This window comes from Carassius gibelio, chromosome B20, assembly GCF_023724105.1.
Source record: "Carassius gibelio isolate Cgi1373 ecotype wild population from Czech Republic chromosome B20, carGib1.2-hapl.c, whole genome shotgun sequence".
NCBI classification, from domain to species: Eukaryota; Metazoa; Chordata; class Actinopteri; order Cypriniformes; family Cyprinidae; genus Carassius; species Carassius gibelio.
This window is the reverse complement of record NC_068415.1, coordinates 23,025,632-23,050,906: the sequence shown is the minus strand read 5'-3', so window position 1 is coordinate 23,050,906 and position 25,275 is coordinate 23,025,632. Positions and strand designations below refer to the sequence as shown.

At 37.2% G+C, this 25,275-nt stretch overlaps 2 protein-coding genes and 1 non-coding gene across 5 annotated transcripts in view; 2 read left to right on the top strand and 1 right to left on the bottom strand.

Moving 5' to 3' along the window:
- Positions 1-18,603, top strand: part of LOC127983802 (cholesterol 24-hydroxylase) — a 57,198-nt gene extending 38,595 nt beyond the window's left edge. The window contains exons 1-15 of one of the 2 annotated variants that reach the window (XM_052586142.1): positions 4,773-4,981; positions 5,129-5,206; positions 5,550-5,631; positions 5,737-5,810; positions 13,682-13,768; positions 13,843-13,981; positions 14,077-14,190; positions 14,263-14,419; positions 16,495-16,566; positions 16,639-16,711; positions 16,801-16,885; positions 16,980-17,090; positions 17,337-17,425; positions 17,830-17,896; positions 18,078-18,603. In XM_052586142.1, the coding sequence (XP_052442102.1) occupies positions 4,848-4,981; positions 5,129-5,206; positions 5,550-5,631; positions 5,737-5,810; positions 13,682-13,768; positions 13,843-13,981; positions 14,077-14,190; positions 14,263-14,419; positions 16,495-16,566; positions 16,639-16,711; positions 16,801-16,885; positions 16,980-17,090; positions 17,337-17,425; positions 17,830-17,896; positions 18,078-18,218 (1,503 nt within the window). In that variant the 5' untranslated portion in view covers positions 4,773-4,847 and the 3' untranslated portion in view covers positions 18,219-18,603. Of the gene's footprint in view, positions 1-4,772; positions 4,982-5,128; positions 5,207-5,549; positions 5,632-5,736; positions 5,811-13,681; positions 13,769-13,842; positions 13,982-14,076; positions 14,191-14,262; positions 14,420-16,494; positions 16,567-16,638; positions 16,712-16,800; positions 16,886-16,979; positions 17,091-17,336; positions 17,426-17,829; positions 17,897-18,077 lie in introns of those variants that run through there. The other variant, XM_052586143.1, reaches the window with a different exon arrangement.
- A 98-nt stretch (positions 18,604-18,701) lies between these two features.
- trnat-ugu (transfer RNA threonine (anticodon UGU)) lies at positions 18,702-18,774 on the bottom strand. Its single transcript has one exon. It is a non-coding gene; the product is annotated as a tRNA-Thr (tRNA).
- Positions 18,775-20,807: 2,033 nt separating this feature from the next.
- The window catches only part of LOC127983806 (coiled-coil domain-containing protein 85C-B), a 38,137-nt gene continuing 33,669 nt past the window's right edge, over positions 20,808-25,275 (top strand). For both annotated transcript variants that reach the window (XM_052586149.1, XM_052586148.1), the window contains exon 1: positions 20,808-22,042. In XM_052586149.1, coding sequence (XP_052442109.1) covers positions 21,343-22,042 — 700 coding nt within the window. In that variant the 5' untranslated portion in view covers positions 20,808-21,342. The remainder of the gene's footprint in view (positions 22,043-25,275) is intronic.

Sequence of the window (25,275 nt, the reverse complement as noted above, 5' to 3'; positions counted from 1 at the left end):
CTGGTCGACGCTACAGAGCACTGAGCACTAGAACGACCAGACACAGGACCAGTTTCTTCCCTCAGGCAATCCATCTTCTGAACAGCTGATAATAATGGCGAACACACTACACTTTATATTTATATGCACACACACTTTATTTATCTAACACACATACTTAGTATACACTTAAATTTTGCACACAATATATATGTACATACATAACTTCACTTTGTAATATACCTGCCTACAATTGTCATTTGTATATTGTCATTCACTGTCTACATATTTGTATTTTTATTCTTTTATTATGTGTTTTATGTTCTGTCGCTGTCATTCTGTTGTACTGCGGAGCTTCTGTCACGAAAACAAATTCCTCGTATGTGTAAACATACCTGGCAATAAAGCTCATTCTGATTCTGATTCTGATTCTGATTATGCAAATCAAATGATCCAACTTTTTTAAAAAGGAAGCACCCAGCAGACTCTCAAAGGCTGAAGACATCAATGGCAAAGGATAGAAAACGGATGAAAGAGACTGAACACAGAGAGCGCTGATTGAGATGGGTGGGTTAAGTGGAACCGCAGGAATACCCAGCTTAAGCTCCATCCCGCAATCCAAAAAAATATCCCGCCCCATCCAAAGTTGAACCAAGAGCAGAGTTACAGTGGAAGAGGATTTCTCAACGATGATTCCACCATTCGGTAGCCTCCTTCCTATTGATGGGCTTTGACTTTTACCGGGCACTGCACTGCAATGTGACCCACAGTACCGCAGTTTAGGCACAGCCCCTAGTTTTTGTGTCTCTCCGTCTCCTCCCATGAAAGGTGAGCTCTGCCAACCTGCATGGGTTCAGGATCGAAGAGATATCTACTTGTCTTCTCTGCCATACCGGAGAACTGGTTTCCAGTATTAACCATCCGCTTTGGTTTACTTTGTTCATCACGAAGTTGCAATTTAGTGTCCATTGGATGACCAGATCGATCAATCTGTCTAGTGAGATGGGTAATTCCAGAGTGTAAATTTTGTTGATGATACCGTTGGCCAACCTATGCATAAACATGTCCCATTGCGCTTCCTGGTTCCATTTACATTCTGCTGGCAATGTGCTAAACTTGATAGAGTAATTAGTGACTGATCGATTTCCTTGATGCAAACTCCCACACTGCCTCCCTGGTGGATGCAGCCCCATCAAACACTTTCCTGAGTTCCTCTGAAAATAACTGGAATGATGAACTACAATGGTGCCTTTGTTCCCACACTGTTGTTTCCCAGAGAGCTGATCTTCCAGACAGCAGAGTGTTGACAAAATCCACTTTGGACTCCTGTGTGGGACAAGATCAAGGCAGGAGAGCAATGTGAAGAGAACGTAGTCAAAAATGTATGACATAACGGGCTCACCAGAGTAGACATTCGGAGGTGGTAGACGGGGCTCAGCATGCCGGCTGGTGTAATCCACAGGCAGACCAATCAGGGATTGAGCGCAGTGGGCTGTTGGGCAGATTCAGGCTTTAACTGTCGGAACTGAGTAGTTAGATCTGAGACCTGCGAAACAAGGGCCTGCACATCATGACCGGGAGCCTGATCTGCTTTTCCTGCTGTGCAAAACGAGTATTTCTGCTGGTAAGAATGTCCATAAGTTACGCAACACTTGCTGGATCCATATTTGGTCAGATCATTCTGTCACATATAATAACACAAACTCCAGTTGCAAGTGAAGTCCAGTTTATTTTGACACAACAGCGAACAAGCAAGATGCGTAGAGGATGTAAACATGTTCAGGTGAACTAGTGAGCAGGTAAGCAGGTCTCTGCCACACAGAGACTGTGAGACACAGATCCGATCCAACTCAGACAGAATTCCAGAAACAAGACGGTGAAACACACTGGATGACAATCTGAGGCTGAGAGTAATCAGGACTCAAAGGACTGAAGCGAAAGACAGGTATGAACAAACTCAAAAAACAATCTGACAACATGCAGTACAAAACACGAGACAGATAAAGACAGGACAGAACAAGCGGCAGGGGCAGCAATCAGACTGGTAATGAGATACAGACACACAGAAATGAACACATGGATCCATTAACGGTGACACCTAGTGAACTGGCAGATTAAAGACCCATTTAAAATCTTCCCTTTATGTCTAAAATGTTTGAAAAAGTTGTGTCTGCTCAGTTGTGCTCCTTCCTGAAAAAAAAAGAAAAAGGATCTCTATGAAGAATTTCAGACCAGGGCTGCATCTCATTGCTAGTTTTAATTTATCTTAGTGATGCGTTAGACACCATAGATCATGACATACTCATAGATTGATTACAAAACTATACAGGTATTCAAGGGCAGGCTTTAAGATGGTTTAGACCCTACCTATACAATCGCTACCATTTTGTTTATTTAACTTGATTCATTTGTTACATTTATCACCAGTAAAATGTGGAGTGCCACAATGATTTGTCATATGTCCTATGCTATTTTCATATACATGTTGCCACTTGGTAATATTATTTAGAAAATATGGGATTAGATGTCACTCAACTATATATCTCAATGAGACCAGATGAAAATTCTAAATTATCTAAGCTAACAGTCTGTTAAAATGTAAAAGACTGGATGACCAATAATTTTCTCCTATTAAACTCAGATAAGAAAGAGATATTACTTATTGGACCAAAAAACAGTAAACAGAATCTTGAAGATTACAATTTGCAAATAACGGATGAACTGTTACTTCCTCTACAGTCAAAAATCTGGGTGTTATATATAACTTTTGAAAGTGTAGTCTCCAAGCTCTCCAATAATGTGTAACACATTGAAATATGATAACATTCGGAGAAGTTGTGGCCATTTGAAGGTAGGCACGCAAAAAAAGGGAGAAAATGGCCTTTAAAGATTGTGCAGTTCTCACCTGTTAGGAGTGACAACAGGGCTCATTTACATCTCATTTAAATAAGCCATACCCCCTGTAAAGCTACATGGTTACATAGCAACGACAGATGTAACGGGAAAAATCAGTAATTTATCTTTTTTTACTTTCAATGTTTATGGAAACTCACCCCATAAGAAACAGAAAACTTAACAATAACAATAACAAGAAACAAAAAAAAAAAATCCAGTATGGAAATGCACACAGACAATGACACGCCCCTTCTGCATGCTAGAATCTCAGAAAAACAAGCCGATTTCAACCTCAAAATGTTTTAAATATACCAATACTGCTATCTAAAAAATGGAGAGTCTTCTTTGTGATCAGATTATGCCAAAAAAAAAACGTTTCTATCTCATTTTGCTTGAAAGTTGTGCTGCTGACTTGTCACTGGTTTCTGTGGCGGGTCACATATTTCCCTTGTTACAAAAACTGCATTCTTCCATCTTAGAAACATGTCCATGCTATGAAACATGTTATCTGTTTCTGATGCAGAAAAGCTAGTTCATGCATTCATGACCTAGACTGGACTATTGTAATGCACTTCTAGGTGGTTGTCTTCATCTTCAATAAATAAGCTACAGGTAGTACAAAATGCAACGACTAGAGTCCTTACCAGGTCAGGAAAATATGACCATATTACCCCAATTATTCAGTCTCTGCACTGGCTACCTATTAAGGTATCAGTTACAAAATAGTATTACTTACCTATAAGCCTCTAATGGTTTAGCTCTTTCATAACTAACTAGTCTACCACGCTACAATCCATCACACCCCATAAGGTCACAAAACTCTGGACTTTTGGTAGTACCTAGGATAGCAAAGTCCACTAAAGGAGGTAGAACTTTTTTGCATTTGGTTCCCAAACTCTAGAATAGCCTTTCTGATATTGTCTGGGCTTCAGATACACTCTCTCTGTTTAAATCTAGATTAAAAACACACCTCTTTGGCTAATCATTCAAATAATGCATCTCATAATCTTGGACTGCAGATATCTGATCAAATGTCCATTATTATTCTTTAGCTTGGGTTAAACTAATTAATTTTACTTGGTTGGAACAGTAGCTACGCTAATTATGTCTTTATTTGTTTCTCTGTTTTGCCACGGGATGTAACCAGGATTTAAACAAGCTCCAGTCTGGATCCAGAACACCTGAGAAGAGATGATGCTGACCCTCAGAGGACCTCAGATGATGCTAACCCTGAATCAACAAACAGAACTAACAAATTTAGGTATAAGTTTGATTGCATCATATAATAATTGCTGTAAATAGTGTTCATTGTCTGTTTGATTATGGCTATAATAGATTTTTCTGTACATTTCTGCCATTTGTACATAAACTGACAGTCACCACTGATAAGCTACTACTAAATATTGTAGAATCTTAATTTTCTTCAAAGAAAATAAACTTGATTTACAAATAAACTTGAATTGAATTTAATTGAATGTATGCTTTTCATAAATAGTGAATATGCATATAAACAGCCTTTAAATCAACAGAGTAGATTAATCGTGTCTGATAGTAAGACATACAAATGTAAAAGAAAACTAAACAGCTGTTACTTCTGGCCCAGCTGGTTAATGAAAACAAGGATTTAGGGATTTACATCTTACATTTACATTTAGTCAGTTAGCAGTTAGAAAATGAATAGGGAGGAAATCTAATAGAGGGAATTTATTATTTTTAAAGAATATAATTAGAATAGAAAGTGCTACACTTAGAGGCTCAAATAAAAATAATAATAAGGATAAAAAGTCAATACCTTTATAAAAACCCATTGTCTTATTTTATCCCTATGTTATAGAATGTAGGAACGGAAGAAGACTGCCCTCTATCGTCCAAAAACAATGTCCAGACACCCGGAAATACATAGTTTGATATTTGATAGCAGAGTCAGACGTAGTTACAGTACACTCTACATTGAGCGACTCTACTGCACCATCATGATGTTAGAATGGATCTCATTTGTGATGTTTTACCTGCTTGCTGCTGTTTTCGCGGCATTTCTTGCATATTGTCTGTATGTTCATTATGTTCACCAGAAATATGATCATATACCTGGACCGCCAAGAGACAGGTAATAAACTTTAACAACTTGTTCTCTTTATATTTGTTTTATACTTATACAGTTTATACTTTACTATGTTTGATACAGCTACATACATTTATTTTGCAATAAAACACAATCTCAGAAAAATTAACATGAAAACTGATATCCTGACAGTTTTCTGCTGGGACATATATCAACTTTTGCTAGAGTAATGAAGTCGGACAGCCTTATACATGACTTGTTTGTTAAATGGTAAGATTTCACTTTTCTCCCCTTTTTTGTGTTTGTGTCTTGTTGATTTGACTTTGCACCTACAAAACGTGTCACTATTACATAAACAGTGGGTTATCATATCACGTCTAGTGATTTTGCTTTAGATAGAATTATTAAACTTTTCTGGCATATACAGTAAGCCTATGAGGAACTGCTTAACTTCTGATTTTCTTTTCTTTTTCAGAAGTTCATCAAAATATTCATTTATTGCATTATAATAAAATGTTGTTATGGGATTTCCTCACTTCAGATAGAAACTATATAGATGTAGGGATACTTTTAATCCCATAAAGGGAATTTGATAAAGTGTTCTTGTTTCAAGGGGAGAAGAATATGGCCCTGTCTACAGAATGAACAGTTTTCACCAAGTGGTGATCGCAGTTCATTGCCCTGAGGCTACAAAGGTAAATGTCTAATTTCATTTAATTTCATTTATATTCAGAATCAGAAACCCAAAAAAATAAAAATAAATTACAAAAAAATAATAATAATCTGTTGTGTTATTGTAGACAATCCTGATGTCACCTAAGTATCTCAAAGATCCCTTTGTCTACAAACGCCTCTTTAACTTGTTTGGAAAAAGGTAAGCTTTAATTTGTTTTGGATATGTAATGGCATTGCAAGGTGTAGTCTATGTAGATGCATTTAGTAAATCAAAAGGGGTGCTAAGTGATTTTTATTCCATTCATATGCATACACATGCAGGAGAACACAAACATAAGCTAATGTGAATTTTGCAATCATCCAAAGTTCAGTCTTTATCATGATATATATATATATATATATATATATATATATATATATATATATATATATATATATATATATATATATATATATATATATATTAGCGGCCCCATGTTTGATACCTTTAAAATCCATCTATATTCCTTCATGTGTGTTTGACTTATACATGTGTAATGTGTTTTATGGTGTTTCCTTTATCTATACACCTTTTACCTATTTATTTATTATTCTCAGGTAGGTAAGGAAAGTCAACTCTGGACAAAACTATAATCATTCCAAAAGTACTTACTATTTGCTCAGTAGGCTTCCCTCTGGTCAGTTCTTGCTTACGGCTCTTAAATTGCTACTCTTGTAGACAATAACTATAGTCAACAATATAATACAAGTTTTATTAAAGTTAACAACAGTTATATCAAAGTATAATGGTAAAGTTACAAAATCAAGGTACAATCAGCAATCGAGGGATACTGCGCTATTCAATGTCCATCTGTCGAGTCTCTCTCTCAGTCTTTTATACATAGACGTCGAACGCTGGCTCTTCTGATGTCATCACCTGGAGTGCTGCCAACTCCTCTGCCGAGGCTTTCAGTTCTTTACGTCACATTGCTTTAGCCATTTTCCTCTTCTTTTTCCTCTTAACCGTCTGTAAAATACACCTTAACTACTATAATTTCCATTTATCATAAAAACTATATCTAATACATAAGTTTCTACTCTAAATCATTCACTACATACATTTCATGCAAATAATCAGTTTTCTTAATGTTAGTGAAGTTACACAATTCATTTTCCATATAGTATTAATCACAGGGTTACATATTTGTACTTAAGCAAAAGCATTATTACTACTTAGGTTACAGTACATCTGTTTATAGCAAATTGAGCATTAATCAAGACAGTACAATTGCAAAATCATCATCTCCATTAACAAATGGTAAACCACTTTAACCATTTGTTTTACAGAGTGTATAATGAATTTAAAGAAATACTATTGTCACAGTGAAGCGAACAATGATATGTTTTCATGGGTTTCTAGGTTGCAGAATCTCTGAATGTCAAGTCAAGCAATTTATATAGCGCTTTAAACAAAATATTTTGTGTCAAAGCAACTGAAAAACATTCATTAGGAAAACAGTGTGTCAATAATGCAAAATGACAAAGGCAGTTAATCATTAAATTCAGTGATGTCATCTCTGTTCAGTTTAAATAGTGTCTGTGCATTTATTTGCAATTAAGTCAACGATATCACTGTAGATGAAGTGACCCCAACTAAGCAAGCCAGAGGCAACAGCGGCAAGGAACCGAAACTCCATCGGTGACAGAATGGAGAAAAAAACCTTGTGAGAAACCAGGCTCAGTTGGGGGGCCAGTTCTTCTCTGACCAGACATAACCAGTAGTTCAATTCCAGGCTGCAGATTGTGCAGAAGAATCATCTGTTTCTTGTGGTCTTGTCCTGGTGGTCCTCTGAGACAAGGTCTTTACAGGGGATCTGTATCTGGGGCTCTAGTTGTCCTGGTCTCCGCTGTCTTTCAGGGATGTAGAGGTCCTTTCTAGGTGCTGATCCACCATCATGTCTGGATACGTACTGGATCCTACGTACTGGTGGCTATATAACAGACTAATATTGGTGTAGATGCCATTCTTCTAATGATGTAGCAAGTACATCGGGTGTTATGGGAAGTGTTCCCGCTTCCGGTTTACCTAATTAATGCAATCTAAAAATCCTTTAACGAATTTGGATATTAAAAGCATATTAGTATGTTATGTGTAAACCAGGTTAAATAGATAGATCTTTAATCTAGATTTAAACTGCAAGAGTGTGTCTGCCTCCCGAACAATGTTAGGTAGGTTATTCCAGAGTTTAGGGGCCAAATAGGAAAAGGATCTGCCGCCCACAGTTGATTTTGATATACTAGGTGTTATCAAATTGCCTGAGTTTTGAGAACATTGCGGATGTGGAGGATTATAATGTAAAAACTCATTCAAATACTGAGGTGCTAAACCATTCGGTGCTTTATAAGTAGTAAGCAATATTTTAAAATCTATACGATATTTGATAGGGAGCCAGTTCGACAAATGCAGTTTTACAAATGCTAGAAACGTGGCTTTCTAAGGAAAGATTGCTATCAAATAGCACACCTAGGTTCCTAACTGATGACGAAGAATTGACAGAGCAGCCATCAAATCTTAGACAGTGTTCTAGGTTATTGCATGCAGAGTTTTTAGGTCTATAATTAACACCTCTGTTTTTTTCAGAATTTAGCAGTAAGAAATTACTCGTCATCCAGTTTTTTATATCGACTATGCATTCCATTAGTTTTTCAAATTGGTGTGTTTCACCGGGCCGCAAAGAAATAAAGAGCTGAGTATCATCAGCATAACAGTGAAAGCTAACACCATGTTTCCTGATGATATCTCCCAAGGGTAACATACAGTATAAAGCATAAAGAATAGCGGTCCTAGTACTGAGCCTTGAGGTACTCCATACTGCACTTGTGATCGATATGATACCTCTTCATTCACTGCTATGAATTGATGGCGGTCATATAAGTACGATTCAAACCATGCTAATGCACTTCTATTAATGCCAACAAAGTGTTCAAGTCTATACAAAAGAATGTGGTCAATTGTGTCAAATGCAGCACTAAGATCCAATAGCACTAATAGAGAGATACAACCACGATCAGATAATAAGAGCAGGCCATTTGTAACTCTAAGGAGAGCAGTCTCAGTACTAAGATACGGTCTACATCCTGAGTGGAAATCCTCACAGATACCATTTTCTCTAAGAAGGAATAAAATTGTGGGGATACTACCTTTTCTAGTATCTTGGACAGAAAAGGGAGATTCGAGATTGGTCTATAATTATCTAGTTCTTTGGGGTCAAGTTGTGTTTTTTTGATGAGAGGCTTAATAACAGCCAGATTGAAGGTTTTGGGGACATATCCTAATGACAATGAGGAATTAATAATAGTCAGAAGAGGATCTATGACTTCTGGAAGCACCTTTTTTAAGGAGTTTAGATGGTATAGGGTCTAACGTAAATGTTGTTGGTTTAGATGATTTAACAAGTTTATACAATTCCTCCTCTCCTATAGTAGAGAATGAGTGGAACTGTTCCTCAGGGGGTCTGTGCACTGTCTGATGCGATACTGTAGCTGACGGCTGAATGGTTACAAATTTATCTCTAATAGTATCGATTTTAGAAGTAAAGTAGTTCATAAAGTCATTACTGCTGTGATGTTGGGAAATGTCAACACTTGTTGAGGCTTTATTTTTCGTTAATTTAGCCACTGTATTGAATAAATACCTGGGGTTGTGTTTGTTTTCTTCTAAAAGAGAAGAAAAGTAATCGGATCTATCAGTTTTTAATGCTTTTCTGTAGGATAGGTTACTTTCCTGCCAAGCAATACGAAATAACTCTAGTTTTATTTTCCTCCAGCTGCACTCCATTTTCCAGGCTGCTCTCTTTAGGGTGCAAGTATGGTTCTACCATACTTGTAACAAGAAGTAGAGATTACAATTTTGGCTATATGAAGTTTCACAAAACTAAATAATGATCTGAGATATCATCACTTGGCTGCATAATTTCAACACTATCGACATCAATTAACAGTATTAAAATCTAAAAAATGTGACAGTATTAAATCTAGAGTATGATTTCGACAATGAGTAGGTCCTGAAACTTGTCTAACCCCAATAGAGTTCAGAATATCTATAAATGCTAATCCCAGTGCATCTTTTTCATTATCAACATGGATTTTAAAATTACCAACTATTAATACTTTATCTGCAGCCAGAACTAACTTGGATGTAAAATCACCAAACTCTTTAATAAAGTCTTTATGGTGCCCTGGTGCCAGTGGCGATTTCTTTAAGACTGCCATGGAAGCTCAGCTTCCCTTATAATGTCACAAAATTAATGGTCAAATATGTACTATTGTATTAACATTTTATTGACTAAAAATGCATTAGGAAACGTTCATCTCAAAGACGAGTTCGTTCAGAATCAGTTACATATAGCAGGTCGGCTGACTCGATTTCCTTCTCATACATTCCCGCAGCGTTACAGTGCATTTCCCTATTGAAGCCCAGCGTCCATTGACTTCAATGGGGGGACTCCGAGCTTCTGCGTGGCTAGGCTAGGCTAGCGCCGTGGGTGAAACTGTGCACAATGGCAGACGGTGCTAATATTGTCGACCTGATTTTGGCGAAGCAATTTGAAAGTGTTCCTTACGAGGAAAAACTTAGAATTAAACAGCAGGGCAGATCAACACCTAAGATTGATTTAGTGCCAAAGATAGGGAAAAATAACAGGTCTTTTCAGCTCTCCTGGTATGACAAAGTTAGCTGGCTGACTGGAAGTGCTGTGACAAATAAAATGTACTGTTGGCCATGCCTCTTGGTGAAACCATCTCACGGATGTGTTGTTTGGTCAAAGGTGGGGTTTGGAGATCTGTCTTAACTTTGACAGGGCATATAAAAGACATGAAAAGAGCAATGAACATGTGAGTGCATGTGCAAGATTAAGTTACATGGGCAGGATCAGGGTTGAGCGAGCGGCACCCTCCCGCTCTCTCTCTTGTGAGGCCAATAAGGAAGTGACTAAAACTGCAATTCATCGACTGGCCGCTTGAGGCTGGCTGCAAAAGGGAGTCAGTCCCATAGACTCCCCATGTTAAAATGCCCAACTTTACAGCAGAAAAAAACATGTTTACAGCCTGGTTCAAAAAATGATTTTGGTCTATATTGCTAATTTTGCCCTTCATGATAACTGTGAGGGGGGTGAATTTTTTTAAAACTCATCCGTTTAAATTATATTAAGACTTAAAGTTCTGCATAATTAAGGGCATGGCCACTTGAGTGACAGGTGGATTGCCGCTGCTGACAATGCGCCAAGATGGTGACAGCCCGCTCTGCACACTTTGCGCTTCAAAACCGCTATTGAGGAGTCTATGGGTGACGCCACGGACACTACGTCCATATTTTTTTACAGTCAATGGGGTTGAGCATGCAATAAATGAAGGTGATCGCATTCAAGTGGCTAAACATAATTAAATAGTCAAAGTGCTTTATTGGATTTTTTTATGTTTCGGGGGGGCGAGATGCCCAGTCCGTTTTTGAAATATTAAATGAGAATATGCAGGGCTACAATTTTAAGGACAAGCTTGTGGCACAGACCTATGTTGGGGCTGCTGTCATGGCTTCAGATCTCAATGGTCTGCAGGCCAAAGTGAAAGCAATAGCCCCCAGTGCAATGTTTGTGCATTTCTATGCATACCTACTGAATCTGGTGCTGTCACAGGGGGCTAAATGCTTGAGTGCAGAATTTTTTTTGCATCACTCTCTGGATTTGGCAAATTTTTTTCAAAATCCACAAAGAGGACATCTTTTCTGGAGTCTGCAGGCTGTTCAAGGTTGCCCAGAAACGCTCCTACTCAATGGAATTTCACATCACGGATAGTGAGCACTGTGGCAAACAATTATGATGGCCTCCTGCAGACATTTGAGAACATCATTGCAGATACAACAATGGATGATGATACACTGGATTGTGCCAAAGGCTTTGTGAGGAAACTGGAGGATTTTGAGTTTGTGTTCATGTTGTACACATATGAACAAATCTTCTCTGAGACTGATGTGGTCTTTGATATTGTCCAGCAGAGGGCGATGGATGTTCTTAACTGCAAGAACAGAATTGAATCTCTTCTTGCATTTGTCAAAGAGAAGAGGTCAGAGGGGGCTTTCCAAGCCATTTATGCCAAAACAGCAGATCTCACATCAGACCCACTAGATGAGCCCATGAGAAAGCGCCGTCTGACCCAATTGCAGGATCCCCCAAGTGTGATACAGAAATCTTTACATGGCCATCCTTGATAACATCTTGGAGCAGATTCCTCGACGTTTTTCAAATTTGGAAAGCATGCTCTTCTTAGAATTAGTCAATCCAGGGAAATTTGATGACATGAGACAGGTATTTCCAGAGGAGGCCTTCCAAAGTGTCCTGAAAAGTTATGGCCATCACTTTGATTCAGGAAGACTGAGGTCAGAACTTCAAGTCCTGTATTCAGATCAGGACTTGCAGGGTAACAGGGGAAAGCTGTGTGATTACTTGGTGTTCCTTAAAGACATGGAGTTGGACAGTGCAATGCCTCAGCTTTACAAACTGTTCTCATTAGTGGCAACAATTGGAGCTACATCTGCAGGTGTAGAAAGGAGCTTCTCCTGTTTAAAGCGACTCAAGTCCTACACCCGAAACACAATGGGCCAAGGCCGTTTAAGCAGCCTAGCTCTGCTGGCCATTGAGAGGACACTGGTCAAGTCACTTGAAAAGACTCCTAGTTGGTATGACAGGGTCACAGACCATTTTCTTGAAAAGGAACGTAGGGCAGAATTTACTTTTAAATAAATAGACAATTTTATGATGTAGGCCGAAAATGAGCTTCCCCTCTCTGACAGACCAGTAGCCGCCACTGCCTGGTGGCCTGTATACAGTAGCCAGTACAAACATCACAGGGGATTTATCATTAACATTCACTTCTCTGGATAATGTTATATGAAGCACCATTACTTCAGACGAGTTATACTTGAAGCCTGCCCTCTGAGAAATCCTGAAAACATTTTTATAAATTGAAGCAACACCTCCCCCTTTGCCTTTTGGACACTGCTCATGTTTATAACAGTAATCTTTGGGGGTGGACTCATTTAAAATAATGTAATCATGTAGCACATCTAGTTTATGATCAGTGATCATTTCTAAATCGCTTTATAGCCCGATTTTCTGCGGGCCTGACCTCCCGCAGAATGCTGTCTGATCCAATCAGAATGCAAAGCGCCTAGTGCGAGAACAGAACAGACCGGCCATATGCCTAACTCCAGGTTCACTCACTGTCTGTGATGCACCTTTTTTCAGAGCCCACGTTAACGGGTCAGAGCGTTCACACTGCACGTGGTAAAAGGCTAGAAATAAAAAAGTGCGAAAACAATGAATATCTAGCACATGAGCATAGAGAGTTGTGAGTCCACAGCACACAGTTTGAGTGAGAGGAGACACGTTTTAAGTGCGTACACTCTCTCCGGGCGAGAGCAGCGTGTATCTGAAGCACATGCATCTGGTATTGTGAGCAAAGGAAAACTGCATGCGAAAAGATAGATTCGCCCTTGTGCATTATTTCGCGTTGCAATAACGCGTTCTGGCTGCTGCATTTGCACCGCTTACACATACTGTATACTCACTGCAAACATGTGTGAACCTGTATAAAGTATAACAAATCTATTTCAACACCTGAGGCACCGCTACAATTAATGACTCTATGAACAATGCATGGCAAAAAAGAAAAAAAGGTCCCTGGACACGGGATTTATTTACTCATATTTTTTAGCCACAAGTCTATACATTTTGTTACACCTTTAAACAAAGTTAACAATCTAGCTTCTGAGTACTAAGTTATAACCCAACAACAATGGGGTCAATACATTTGTTTGCAGTGAGCCGCGCAAACATATGTGTTTGGTTGTGTGGGCAGCGATTTGAAAAAGGTTGGGAACCAATGGTATACATAATAGGGCTATCCTTTAATTACAGATGAATTAACTACATGTCAAATTAATTATGTGATATACTGATTAATTCATGAAAATAAAACAATTGCATGGTAGGTCATGGTGTAACTTTATGTGAATTAAAAGAAACTGAATCTTCTCAGGTTCTTGGGAACTGGGCTAATAACGGCTGCGGACCATGACGTCTGGTACAGGCAACGTCGCATCATGGATCCAGCTTTCAGCAGCACGTGAGTTCAGAACATCTCTGATATATTGAAATGAGATAGAGATGCAACTCAGCTGACGCGGTCTTATCCATCAGATACTTACGAAGCTTGATGGGCACTTTTAATGAGATGTCTGAGCGCTTAATGGACCATCTGGAGGAAATAGCTGACAATAAAACACCTGCCATCATGCTTAATCTGGTCAACTGTGTCACACTCGACGTCATTTGCAAGGTTTCACTCTTCTTCCTGATTATTCAAAAGGAAGGTCTAATGCAAGGAAGGTCGAATTAGCTGTTGATCAATAATGAGTATGTTTTCATCCGCAGGTGGCTTTTGGGGTTGATTTAAATTTTTTGAAGCAAACTAACAGCCCCTTCCAGAAAGCAGTTGAGCTGTGTTTAAGGGGCATGGTGTTCTATCTCAGAGACCCATTCTTTGCGGTAGGAGAATTTATCAGAAGATACTCCAGTGTAGTCGTTTTTTATGCTATATAATATTTTTTTTTCCCTCAGCTTTTCCCCAAGAATTGGAAGACCGTGCAACAAATTAAGGATGCAGTTGAACTCCTGCGTAAAACGGGAGAGAAATGGATACAAGACAGGAAGACAGCAATAGAAAATGGAGAAGATGTTCCCAAAGACATTCTCACACAAATCCTCAAAACGGCAGGTATGTGGCTCGCAAACACCTGAGACATTCAAAGTTAAGTTTGTACAGACAGTAATTAAATTGGCTGCAAAATTGTGCACATTTAAAAATTTTAATTAATCATTTAATTAAATGTATTTTAAAAATAAAATAATCCATTTAATCATGCCATACTATTACATTTAAACCTAACGATTGTGAAAAAAATCTGTAAAATACTTAAAGCAGTTAAACAATTATAGTTCAAATACGACTGAAGAGAAATCGAAAGGAACACATTACCGGAGTCTTAGAACCACTGATCTATATATATAACTGTATCGCTCATCGCGTTCTGAACTGCCAACAGGCAGTGAAGCCACCGGAAGCGTTCGATCCGCCATCTTACTAATTCCTACCAGCAGAGAGCACCATTGAGTTACATTCAAACTGCTGTCCTAAAATAATTCGATTTGAAGCTGATCAGTCAAACGGGACTCGCTTTTATGTTATGTGTAATAAAGTTATGTTTACTTCAGATGTTATCTGCAGTGTTTACGGTCTTTTGGGACAGGATAAGCGATATATTTAAATCGTGCAGGTGGGTGTGTCTGCTGCGCACTGACGACACAGGTAACTGATCAAACGAGACTTAGGTCTCTGCAGAGCAAAAGTGGGCGTTTATCACTATGTGGGTGTTTTGAAACTGCTGGGTGTTTCTGAATCATGCAATCTAAATGATCCCCCTTACCCAACCCCACCCCTAAACCTAACATCACTATTACATCAACCAATCAGGTATCATGGTGTAAAAACACCTTGATCTCGTAACTCCCATTACTTTCCTGCAGAGACCTATACTTGGATCAAACACAAAAAATGGCTTATTTCTTTATGAACAAAATTATTCAGGAATTATTAAACGAGCATATTAGTATCAGAAATGGATTATAATATATTACAATGAATAATACAATTATGTTGTTAATATTGCTCTATAATAAAATATATATTTTTTATTTACTATCTGGGAAATAAAGCTTTGTATTTATTTCTTAAATCCGTACTGTATATAGTCAGTTATTTCTCTGAATAAATTCAGATTTCAGAACGAACACTTTGTAGTTTGTTATATGTGTTGAGGTCATGTCCGTCTGATGTTTATCATGTTCATGATGCTCACTACTGTAATGAACGTAGCTTTTTAATAAGTAGGGGAAATTCCCGACATTTAAAAAATAACCGTTTACATGCCTAGGGTGTTCGCATTGTAATAATGTACAGTGATACTTCATATTTATGAACACTGACTTGTTAGGTGATGTTTTCTCATTAAAATCATACAAATTCCTATTAATTCAATGGAACGTTTTCGCACACTAGGGATTACCAATATGGCGGCGCGGTGGCTTCACTTTAATGACGTCATGAGCAATCCAGTTCCATATTATAGATCAGTGCTTAGAACACATTTTAACATTTTGAACTGTTTGGAACTGTGGACAAAATGTGACACGTTGTCTTTATGCAACTGATCAGCAATCATGATACAGCACAGTCCGATGACGGATCACTTCACAGTCATTGAGTCAACCATGAACTCCTCTGTATACCAAAGTATTCTAGAGTCAAATGTGAGGACATCAGTCCGACTGCTAAAGCTTAGCCTGGACCAGGTTAGGCAACAGGAAAAGGTTCAAGCACATCAGCATATCAACAACAGAAAGAAAATTAATATGATGCAATAGACAGTCAAAGTCCAGACCTCATTCAAAGAGTGGCCCAAAATTCCTCCAGAACGATGTGAGAGACTGATAAAGAAGTGTTTACTTCTATCTACATGCCATCTCAAATCCAAATGAGCCAATTATGAAGTTTGGTTTAATGAATGCTTTGTTTGTTGAATGTTGTAAGCTGTGAAACTTGCAGGATGTTTTAATGGTGCAAAGACCTCTCATATGTCAGAAGATCAAGGCAAATTTGATTTCTCCTGACATGAAGAAAAATGTCATTGTAATTAAAAAATGTAATTAAGTCTTTGAATGATCAGGTTAATGGACATTACATACAGTTGATTTGATTCCAAACTTCTGTTATGTTTTTGTTTTTTGCTTCAGAGGAGGAAAACGTTAATAGTGCAAAAGATCATGAGCAGATGTTGGACAATTTTGTGACTTTCTTCATTGCTGGTGAGTTATGGCTACATTTGATTATTGTTCATAACCCCCTGCAGTTATAAACAGTGCTTGTTTTTGTTGCAGGGCAAGAGACAACAGCCAATCAGCTCTCATTTGCAATCATGGAATTAGGGAGACATCCAGAAATATATAAAAGGTAAAAATACATATATATTGGAATTGTGGACCTATTCCATCCGTCTTGCTTTACAGTGGTTTCTAGTTTGAATATCCTTTCCTACCCAGGGCTAAAGCAGAGGTGGATGAAATCCTTGGGACGAAAAGAGACATTTCATATGAAGATCTTGGAAAATTCACCTACTTGTCTCAGGTGGGTCTGCTGAGATGTTCTTTTACATGCTGCAAACACGAAGCATTTTGTATCCATTTTTTAAATGGTCTTTGTCTGTTACCCAATGCTTCAGGTATTAAAGGAAACGCTGCGTCTGTACTCAACTGCTCCAGGAACCAGTCGTTGGCTCCATGAGGACATGGTTATAAATGGACTGAAAATCCCAGGGGGCTGTGCTGTTACTGTGAGTATCGGTTCATTCTGTAGCCATCACTGTACCAGCGCAGCGCAGCTATTTCTAGTAATACAAGTACAGCTCTTGTTAATAAGATTGGAGAATTTTTTTTTTATTGTTTAGGAAAATGACATTTTCAAAATTAGGTTTAATAACATCTTAAATTAGCAATACATTCTGTCAGCGAAGTTTTACTTATTTCATTGTATATGATTAAATTTGTATTTTTAATCATTTTTTTCTCCTCCCATACAGTTCAGTTCTTATGCCTCCCAAAGAATGGAGCAGTATTTTAAAGATCCGTTAAAGTTTGATCCAGAGAGATTTGATGTGAATGCCCCAAAGTAAGTCATTATCACAGTCTCATTTTACTCTGTTTCAGCATTTATGCCACGTTCACGGCATAATGATCGTTATTCTGAGATGCCAACCACAGCCTTTGATTCCAAATTCCAAATTTCTGTGGCAAAGAAATGAATGTGTGTAATTTATATAGTCATTAGACACAGCTATAATACAACAACCCTGTGAACCGTTTTCATTCTGTGCTAGCTACGTTAAACTGTGCTGTACATCTGTTTAAGTGGTATTTCAGGGTTCAGAGTCTACAAGTTGTAATTACAAGTTGAACTGCGACATGCACTCTTTTTACAGTCGTAATTATGATATGTACTACATGAACACACATTTATGTTGTGAGATTTTGGCATGAAATCTGCTGATTTCAAATTGTCTTCTTATCTGAAAGGCCTTATTACTGCTACTATCCGTTTACACTTGGTCCACGAACCTGTCTGGGGCAGGTCTTCTCACAGGTGATATAACACACAACACAAACACACACACGTTTGCTCCTCCCTTTCTCCTTCAGAATTTTTAGACTTTCAGAACACACAGACTCATGTTTTGGATTCCTTTAGATGTTTGATTGATGCTTGTTTCCAAAGTGCCATATTTGCTGTGATCTTAACTAGTCTGTTGTCTTTCTACATTCAGATGGAGGCAAAAGTTGTGCTTGCCAAACTGCTTCAGAGATTTGAGTTCAGTCTGGTTCCTGGACAGTCTTTCGATATTAAAGACATGGGAACCCTACGGCCCAAAAGCGGAGTGATCTGCTACATTAAACACCGCTCATAGGATATGTTTAAGGCCGTTTGTTTTGTGACAACTTTGAATACCATCACCTTCAAACACCAACCTGAGCACAGAAGTTTAACATGCTAATCATTTACATTTACATTTAGTCATTTAGTTTATGCTTTTATCAAAAGCAACTTTCAAATGAGGACAGTGGAAGCAATCAAAATCAACAAAAGAGCAATGATATACAAGTGCTTTAACAACTCTCAGTTAGCTTAACGCAGTACACATAGCAAGGGCTTTTAAATAATATAATAAATAAAAAGAAAACAGAATAAAAGAAGAATAGAGCAAGCTCGTGTTAGAGGTCTTTATTTTCTTTTGTTAATTTTATAATTTATGGTACATATGCATTTTTAATTTAATAAAAGTTTCAATAACTGCTGGTTTGGTCTTATTACACTATTTCATATTATTATTAAGTTAAACTAACGGATTTTTTACATTGTAAATATGTGTGAAGAAAAACATCCTCCGTGCAGGCCCCAGCGAGGATCGAACTCGCGACCCCTGGTTTACAAGACCAGTGCTCTAACCACTGAGCTATGGAGCCAGCTATGGTGTAAACTTGAAGAATAGAGTATTTGATCGTATCGCAATACATTCGATAATAGTATAAGAAAAAAGTATTTTTTAAAACTTTATTTGATGCCGCGTTATGTGTCAAAAAGCATGAATGTAAAGTTAAAAATATTACAATTTATTACAAACTTGTATTAATATAAGAATGAATTGAAATTAATTATTAAGGTTTTCAAATTATTATTTAAAAAAATGGAGATATGTTATGTAACGTTACCAGCTAACCTAAAATTATTTTTTTATGGATTTTTAGTCGATGTTTTCGTCGCCTATAAGTAATACCCGGATGGAATACTTTTATTCACTAGAGGGCGAACTTCACCAACAAAACGCAAAAGCTAGTCTTTAGTTCTGAATTAGTACGAAGTGTTATTGCTGCAGGACAGTGGCCCCCAGAAGATGAGATTGACGTCCGTGGTCTACATCGATATTCTTAACTTTTTTTTAATCATTAATTCAAGGCATTAAATGTTTGCCTAAAAAACACAACTGGCTCTGCACCTCTTTACCTAAATTAATTACTTGAGACTTATGTGCCTCTAGAAGTTTGCGTTCTGCAAGTTAACGTCACTTTTTTTTTGTCATCCCAAATAGGCAAAAAATCGCTTTCACTGACTTTTAAATGAAATGTTCCCTCCTGGTGGAATGACCTCCACAACTCAATCCGAGCAGCTGAGTGCTAGCCATCTACAAGAATCTGCTAAAAACACACCTGTTCCATCTTTATTTGACCCTCTAACTCTTGCACTCTCTATTCTACTTATATTCTTTTTAAAAACATTTGTCCCTTTTATACTTGTACTTTATTCATTTATGGCTTATTAAAAAAAAAAAAAACTAATACTAGCTTTTCTAAATCTTTTTGTATTCTGTATGTTTTCTTTATAATTAATATACAGTTCAATTAAACAAAAGCAAAAAAGGCCTCTAACACTAGCTTCCTCTATTCTTTTTCTATTCTGTCTTTTTTCTTTTTCTTTTTTATATAATAACAAAAAAAACTTGCTGACTGCTTTACGCTAACTGAGACTTCTTATAGCACTTGCATATCCATTGTCCTCATTTTTAAGTCACTTTTGATAAAAAATTCTGCTAAATGATTAAGTGTAAATGTAATCCTGGTTTTAAATACATATGAACAATTACTCAAAATGCCATGTTAAGGTCTCACTGAAAGTTAAACGTGGGACTATGCAGTGGCTAAAGTGGTCCTGAAGAGCCCCAGTCCTGCAGTTTCACCCCAACCCTAATCAAACACACCTGATCAAGCTGAGCAAGGTGTAAGGGTTACTAGAAAGCTACAGTTGAGTTTTTATCAAGGTTGGAGCAAAACTCTGTGGCTCTCTAGGGCTGGCGTTGGACACAGCTGTACTATTGGTTTGAAGACATACTTTGTTCTCGTTCATTGATGTAAATTCTACATTTGCCAACATTTAGTAATAAATATTTAATATATTATTGTATAATTTTTCACAAAGCAAATTTTGTGAGAAAATAGATGCATGAGATTTAATTTGTTAATACAAAATAATTAATTGATACAGTTATTTTCTTTAGTGCTGTAAATCTGCGGTTAATATTAAAAAAATAAATTTAATGTAATATTTAATGTCTGTGTGTGTAATGTTCCCTATGAACAAAATAATTAAATTTTTCACTTTTTAGCTTTTTAGATCTTTAGAATGTGTTGTGTAATAACAGAGTTCTGCACTGAAGACTTACCTGTGTTTACACTTTGCCTTCGCTTAAAAAGACATACATAACGCATAAAATAAATAAATAAATAAATAACCTTTCACCAGTAACATAAAAAAAAGTTGAAAATAAATTTAAATGTAATAAATTTAATTACAAATGAATAATTAAATCGTAATTTAAATGATTAGTCTATTATAATTTAACATTTCAAAATATAATTAAAATCTGTCTGTGGGAATATGGCGCTGTCTCTTTAAGAGGGCAGATCCTGTCTTTCGCCTCTCATCTCTGAACCTGCTCGGATCATTTCACACCAGTCTAAAGGAAGAAGAACCGAAGCCGAGACCCTGAGCGTTGACTCGCGTGAGGAGCTCTACGGCAAACCCCTTCTGATCTGATCTCTGGAGCTTTCGATCAATTTAAACCTGAATGCAGGCATCTCTTTAATGAAGGCACTGTTTATGGCTGTTATTTTTTGAAGTATAGCTCTTGAAACCTGTAAGATCACGCGTGTGTGAAGAAATTATTTCCTTGAGAAAAACATTTACAACGATGCTCGTGGATTTGTATGTCACGCATATTGTAGGATTTTTAAATGCACGCACGATTGTGAATTTATCGGTAAGTGAGGCGTAAGGTTTGAAAACAAATGTGTGTGCAAGACAAATCAGTTCATGCATAGTCTTCCATTGCAAAAGGATTCCCGTAATTATTTACGTAATCTATGAATCTGATTTTTTTTGCGTTTTTACATTGCTTTTTTTTTGGTGGGATTCGGACACAGCGCTATGCTAGATCTTTGTTAAATATTTAACCCTGAGACTGTTCCTCTGTAAGCATCATGATGGCAAAACATTGTCCTAATGATGACCTAAGTAAGATCTCTGATGATGAACTGGTCAGATGGAGCAAAGAGGACTTGATCAAGAGACTGAGAAGGGCTGACAGTGAGAAAATGAACCTAATGCTGGAACATGGGAACATGATGAAGGACATCAACCGCAGGCTGCAGGTGCACCTCCATGAGATCCGTAATCTGAAGGAGATCAACCAAAAACTGCAAGATGATAACCAGGAGCTCAGGGAGCTCTGCTGCTTTCTCGATGATGATCGGCAGAAAGGTAAGAAGCTGTCTCGGGAATGGCAGAGGTTTGGGAGGTATACGGCCAACTCCGTGTGGAAAGAGGTGAGCACCTATCAGCAGAAACTCAAGGAGCTGGAAGTCAACCAGGAAAACGTCCTCCGGGAGAATGCAGAACTAAAGGAGATCATTCTCATGTTGGATGAAGATAGGAATGGCGCAGGATCTAGGAGCTCTATAGACAGCCAGTCTAGTCTGAGCAACCTGAATGGAGGTTCGAGCATTGTCCGAGATGTTGGCGATGGGAGCAGTACCTCCAGCGGCGGAAGTGCTGGCAGCCCAGACCATCATCATAATCACATACACAAGACTGTAGAAACCAAGATTGGCACCATACGACGATCAATGGATGATCTCTCCGCTCCACATCATCACAGGAGCATTCCCAATGGACTCAATGGTGAGTATATGACCATTTTTGCTGAAATCAAAATTGGTGTTTTGTTGCTTTTAAGGCCGTTGATATATTATTTTTATGTTCTTAAAAATGTGACATACAGTTGAAGTCAAAAGTTAACATGCACCTTGCAGAATCTGTAATAGTTGCATATGAGTCCCTCAGTTATCCTCAACGTGAGAAGATGGATCTCAAGTCATTGTTGGAAAGGGTTCAAATACACAAAATGCTGGAAAACCAAAGATTTGTGGGACCTGAAGGATTATTCTGAAGAACAGTTTAACTGTTCAAGAACAAACAAGGGACTAATGAACAACTATAACAAAAAAAAACAAAAAAAAAACAAACAAAAAAAACCCAGCTGTGTTCAATCGTTCATGTAACAGCACATCAAGGGGATGTAAACTTTTGAACGGGTAATTTTTATGAATTTTACTACTGCAGTATTTTCTCATGTAGACTATATGTTAACATCTTTTATGTGAAATATCTTATTCAGATCAGTACTAAATAAACAATAAAATTAAATTTTGGTCAAATAATTAACATTAAGCAATTTCTGCAAGGTACATGTAAACGTTTGACTTCAACTGTTAATTAATTTGTATTAGGTATTCATATTTAAAGAGATCTTTTGCTAATTTACACATTTATTTCCAGTAAACGGTGCTTTATGATTCATAAAATTATCAGTCAATGGTTTCCATCACTTTGAGAGTCGACAAAGCCATATTAAGCTACTACAGCCAGTAAAGTTGTAAATAATGTTCATTTTCTTGCACAGACTGATCATTTCGCTTCATAAGACCTCAATATATCATCAGGAGCTGCAAGTATTAATTGCATAATATGCCTTTGTGATTTTTAAAATGACGGTTGCCGTCAACTTTTTTATGGCCTTTTATTAATCACCAAGGATCATGGTTTCAGCTAAAATATTTCCTCACTGTTCTAATTAAAAGAAAAGTAATCTACATCTTGGATGATCTGATGTTGAGTACATTAACAGCACATTTTCTTTTTTGAGTGAAACCAAAAATACTGATTAGTGCTAATGGGCATGTACATTTATTTTTCTTCAGGCAAATTCTATTTAGAATGAGAATGTCCCACATATTAAACAACATCCGGTAAATGAAGTTACTCTTCCACCATATTGGGATTCCCACACACTCTAGTCTTAAGTAGAGATCATTTAAATTAAACGTCTGTGAGTTAAAACATTATTTCCTGTTTTCATTGGAAATATGTAAACAGAGAAAAATTAACTTGCCAGGCTACTAATCACTAATATGTTTGAGATTGGAGGTTTAAGCGGTTTTAAAATGCTCCTGTGAAACTATAGTTAAGAACACTTGTAACAGCCAAATGGAAGAATTAATTTATTTAACTAAGATTATAAGGGAAATCATAATTTTCTGATGCTTTTGTTTTAATTTCTGTACGTGATATGAAACTAGAAGAGCATACTTGCAAAACCAGCTAGGGTGAGCTATGTATAAATATTCATTATTTATACTAATTGTATATACTTAACAGGTAACAGTCAACGTAAGAGTTTAAGTCTTAAAATATTATTGAAGTTGTAGCTAATTACCCCAGTGCTAATTACCCAAATTACCTCAGATCAATAAAACAACAGTATCGCATGTGAGTGTGGCCTTGAGTGAAGGTCCCGTGTTAATTGCGCTTACAAGTAAATCGTGTGTATGGATTTTGGATTTGCTGATGGCCTTTGTTTTCTCGTACCATGAAACGGCTCACAAAAAGAAATCAATGCGATCAAGCTATTCAAGCCCTAAAAACCCACATGAGCTGACTGTCTGATAACTGTAATGAAATGGCATGTTAAGCCTGGCTTGAGCTGCTCTTGAGTAGCACTAGGATTTCAGATGAAAGGACAGTGGTGTTGTGCTGAACACAGGCTGTCCTGACTCCTGACTCTCAGTTCTGAAGTGACAACTGAAGATGCTTCATGCGGGGTTTGTTAGCTTTTTATTCACACATTGCTGTTAATATATATGGCAACTGGCAATGGTTTATAAGTACAGTGTGACTTAACAGTGTTTAAAACTTCAGCGATTGTTTGACAGTGTGTCATTTTTAGGTCTCACGCCTGCTGTCTTAGACTTATAGTGTTAAGTCACATTTAACCTCAAAATCAAAATTGTTTTGTATTTATTTATTTTTATCTAAAATATAACATTTATATTTTGTCTTATTTTATTTGCATTTATTCATTGATATTCTTTGGACTATTTTGATTTTTTTTGCATTGTGACTATTTAGCAGATTCCTCAACGGGAAAAAAAAAACAAATCACAATGGCGATTATTATTATTTATAAATGCCTTGTTTAAATTGAAAGGGTTATACTTTCTATTATTTATTCTGTTGCTCTTAAGACAGAATGTAGCGATTAGGTTGTAAGCTCTCCATAATGTCTAGTTAATAGTTAATTAAAATATGAGTTTTAGTTTAAACAATCCATTTACACAGCCTTCAAATTTGTGAGTAGATGTTGTAAAACACTTTGAATTTAATTGTATCCTATTAAAGTCCTATTAAAGTTGTGATTGGCCGAATACCTCAAGCGTGTGACAAAAATGTTACGCTCCTCATCATACTGTGTTGCTGTGTGCCCCGGCGCGATGAGACAAAAGGCATGGATGAGGCATTTTTTGCATCCAGTGGGGACGTTATTACTGGTTATAATGACTTATACTGTCTATTTACGTGTTACGTTGAGTTGCGTATCACGCCGTTTAAACATAAAACCATGTCTGCATTTGTGATCGAAGAAACGTCAAACAACAAGCGCTACTCTATACTGCTCAAAACTTGCATTTGTGGCAAACTCTTTAAATATGAAAATGTACTTACAGACTTGGAGTCAGAAGCATCAGATTGTCCTTGCACTTCACAGACGTTGAGTGAAAGGGGAGTTTTATGATGATTAAATACTAATTTATGACACATGAATGTTGTTCAGTTGCTTTGACGCATTGTATTTTGTTTAAAGCGCTATATAAATAAACATGCGCAGCACTTTCCAGTTTATGTTTTAAATACGACCAAGTGTTTATGTTCTCTCACTCAGGTTACAAAAGGAATAAACCACTCCTTACAATTTGATCAACATTTTTGTCGGATCTGGCTCTGTGGATCTCGGATCTGTGTTTACATGTGACCTTTTTTATTCTGGTGGTGCTTCTAGTCCTATTACGATTGGATTA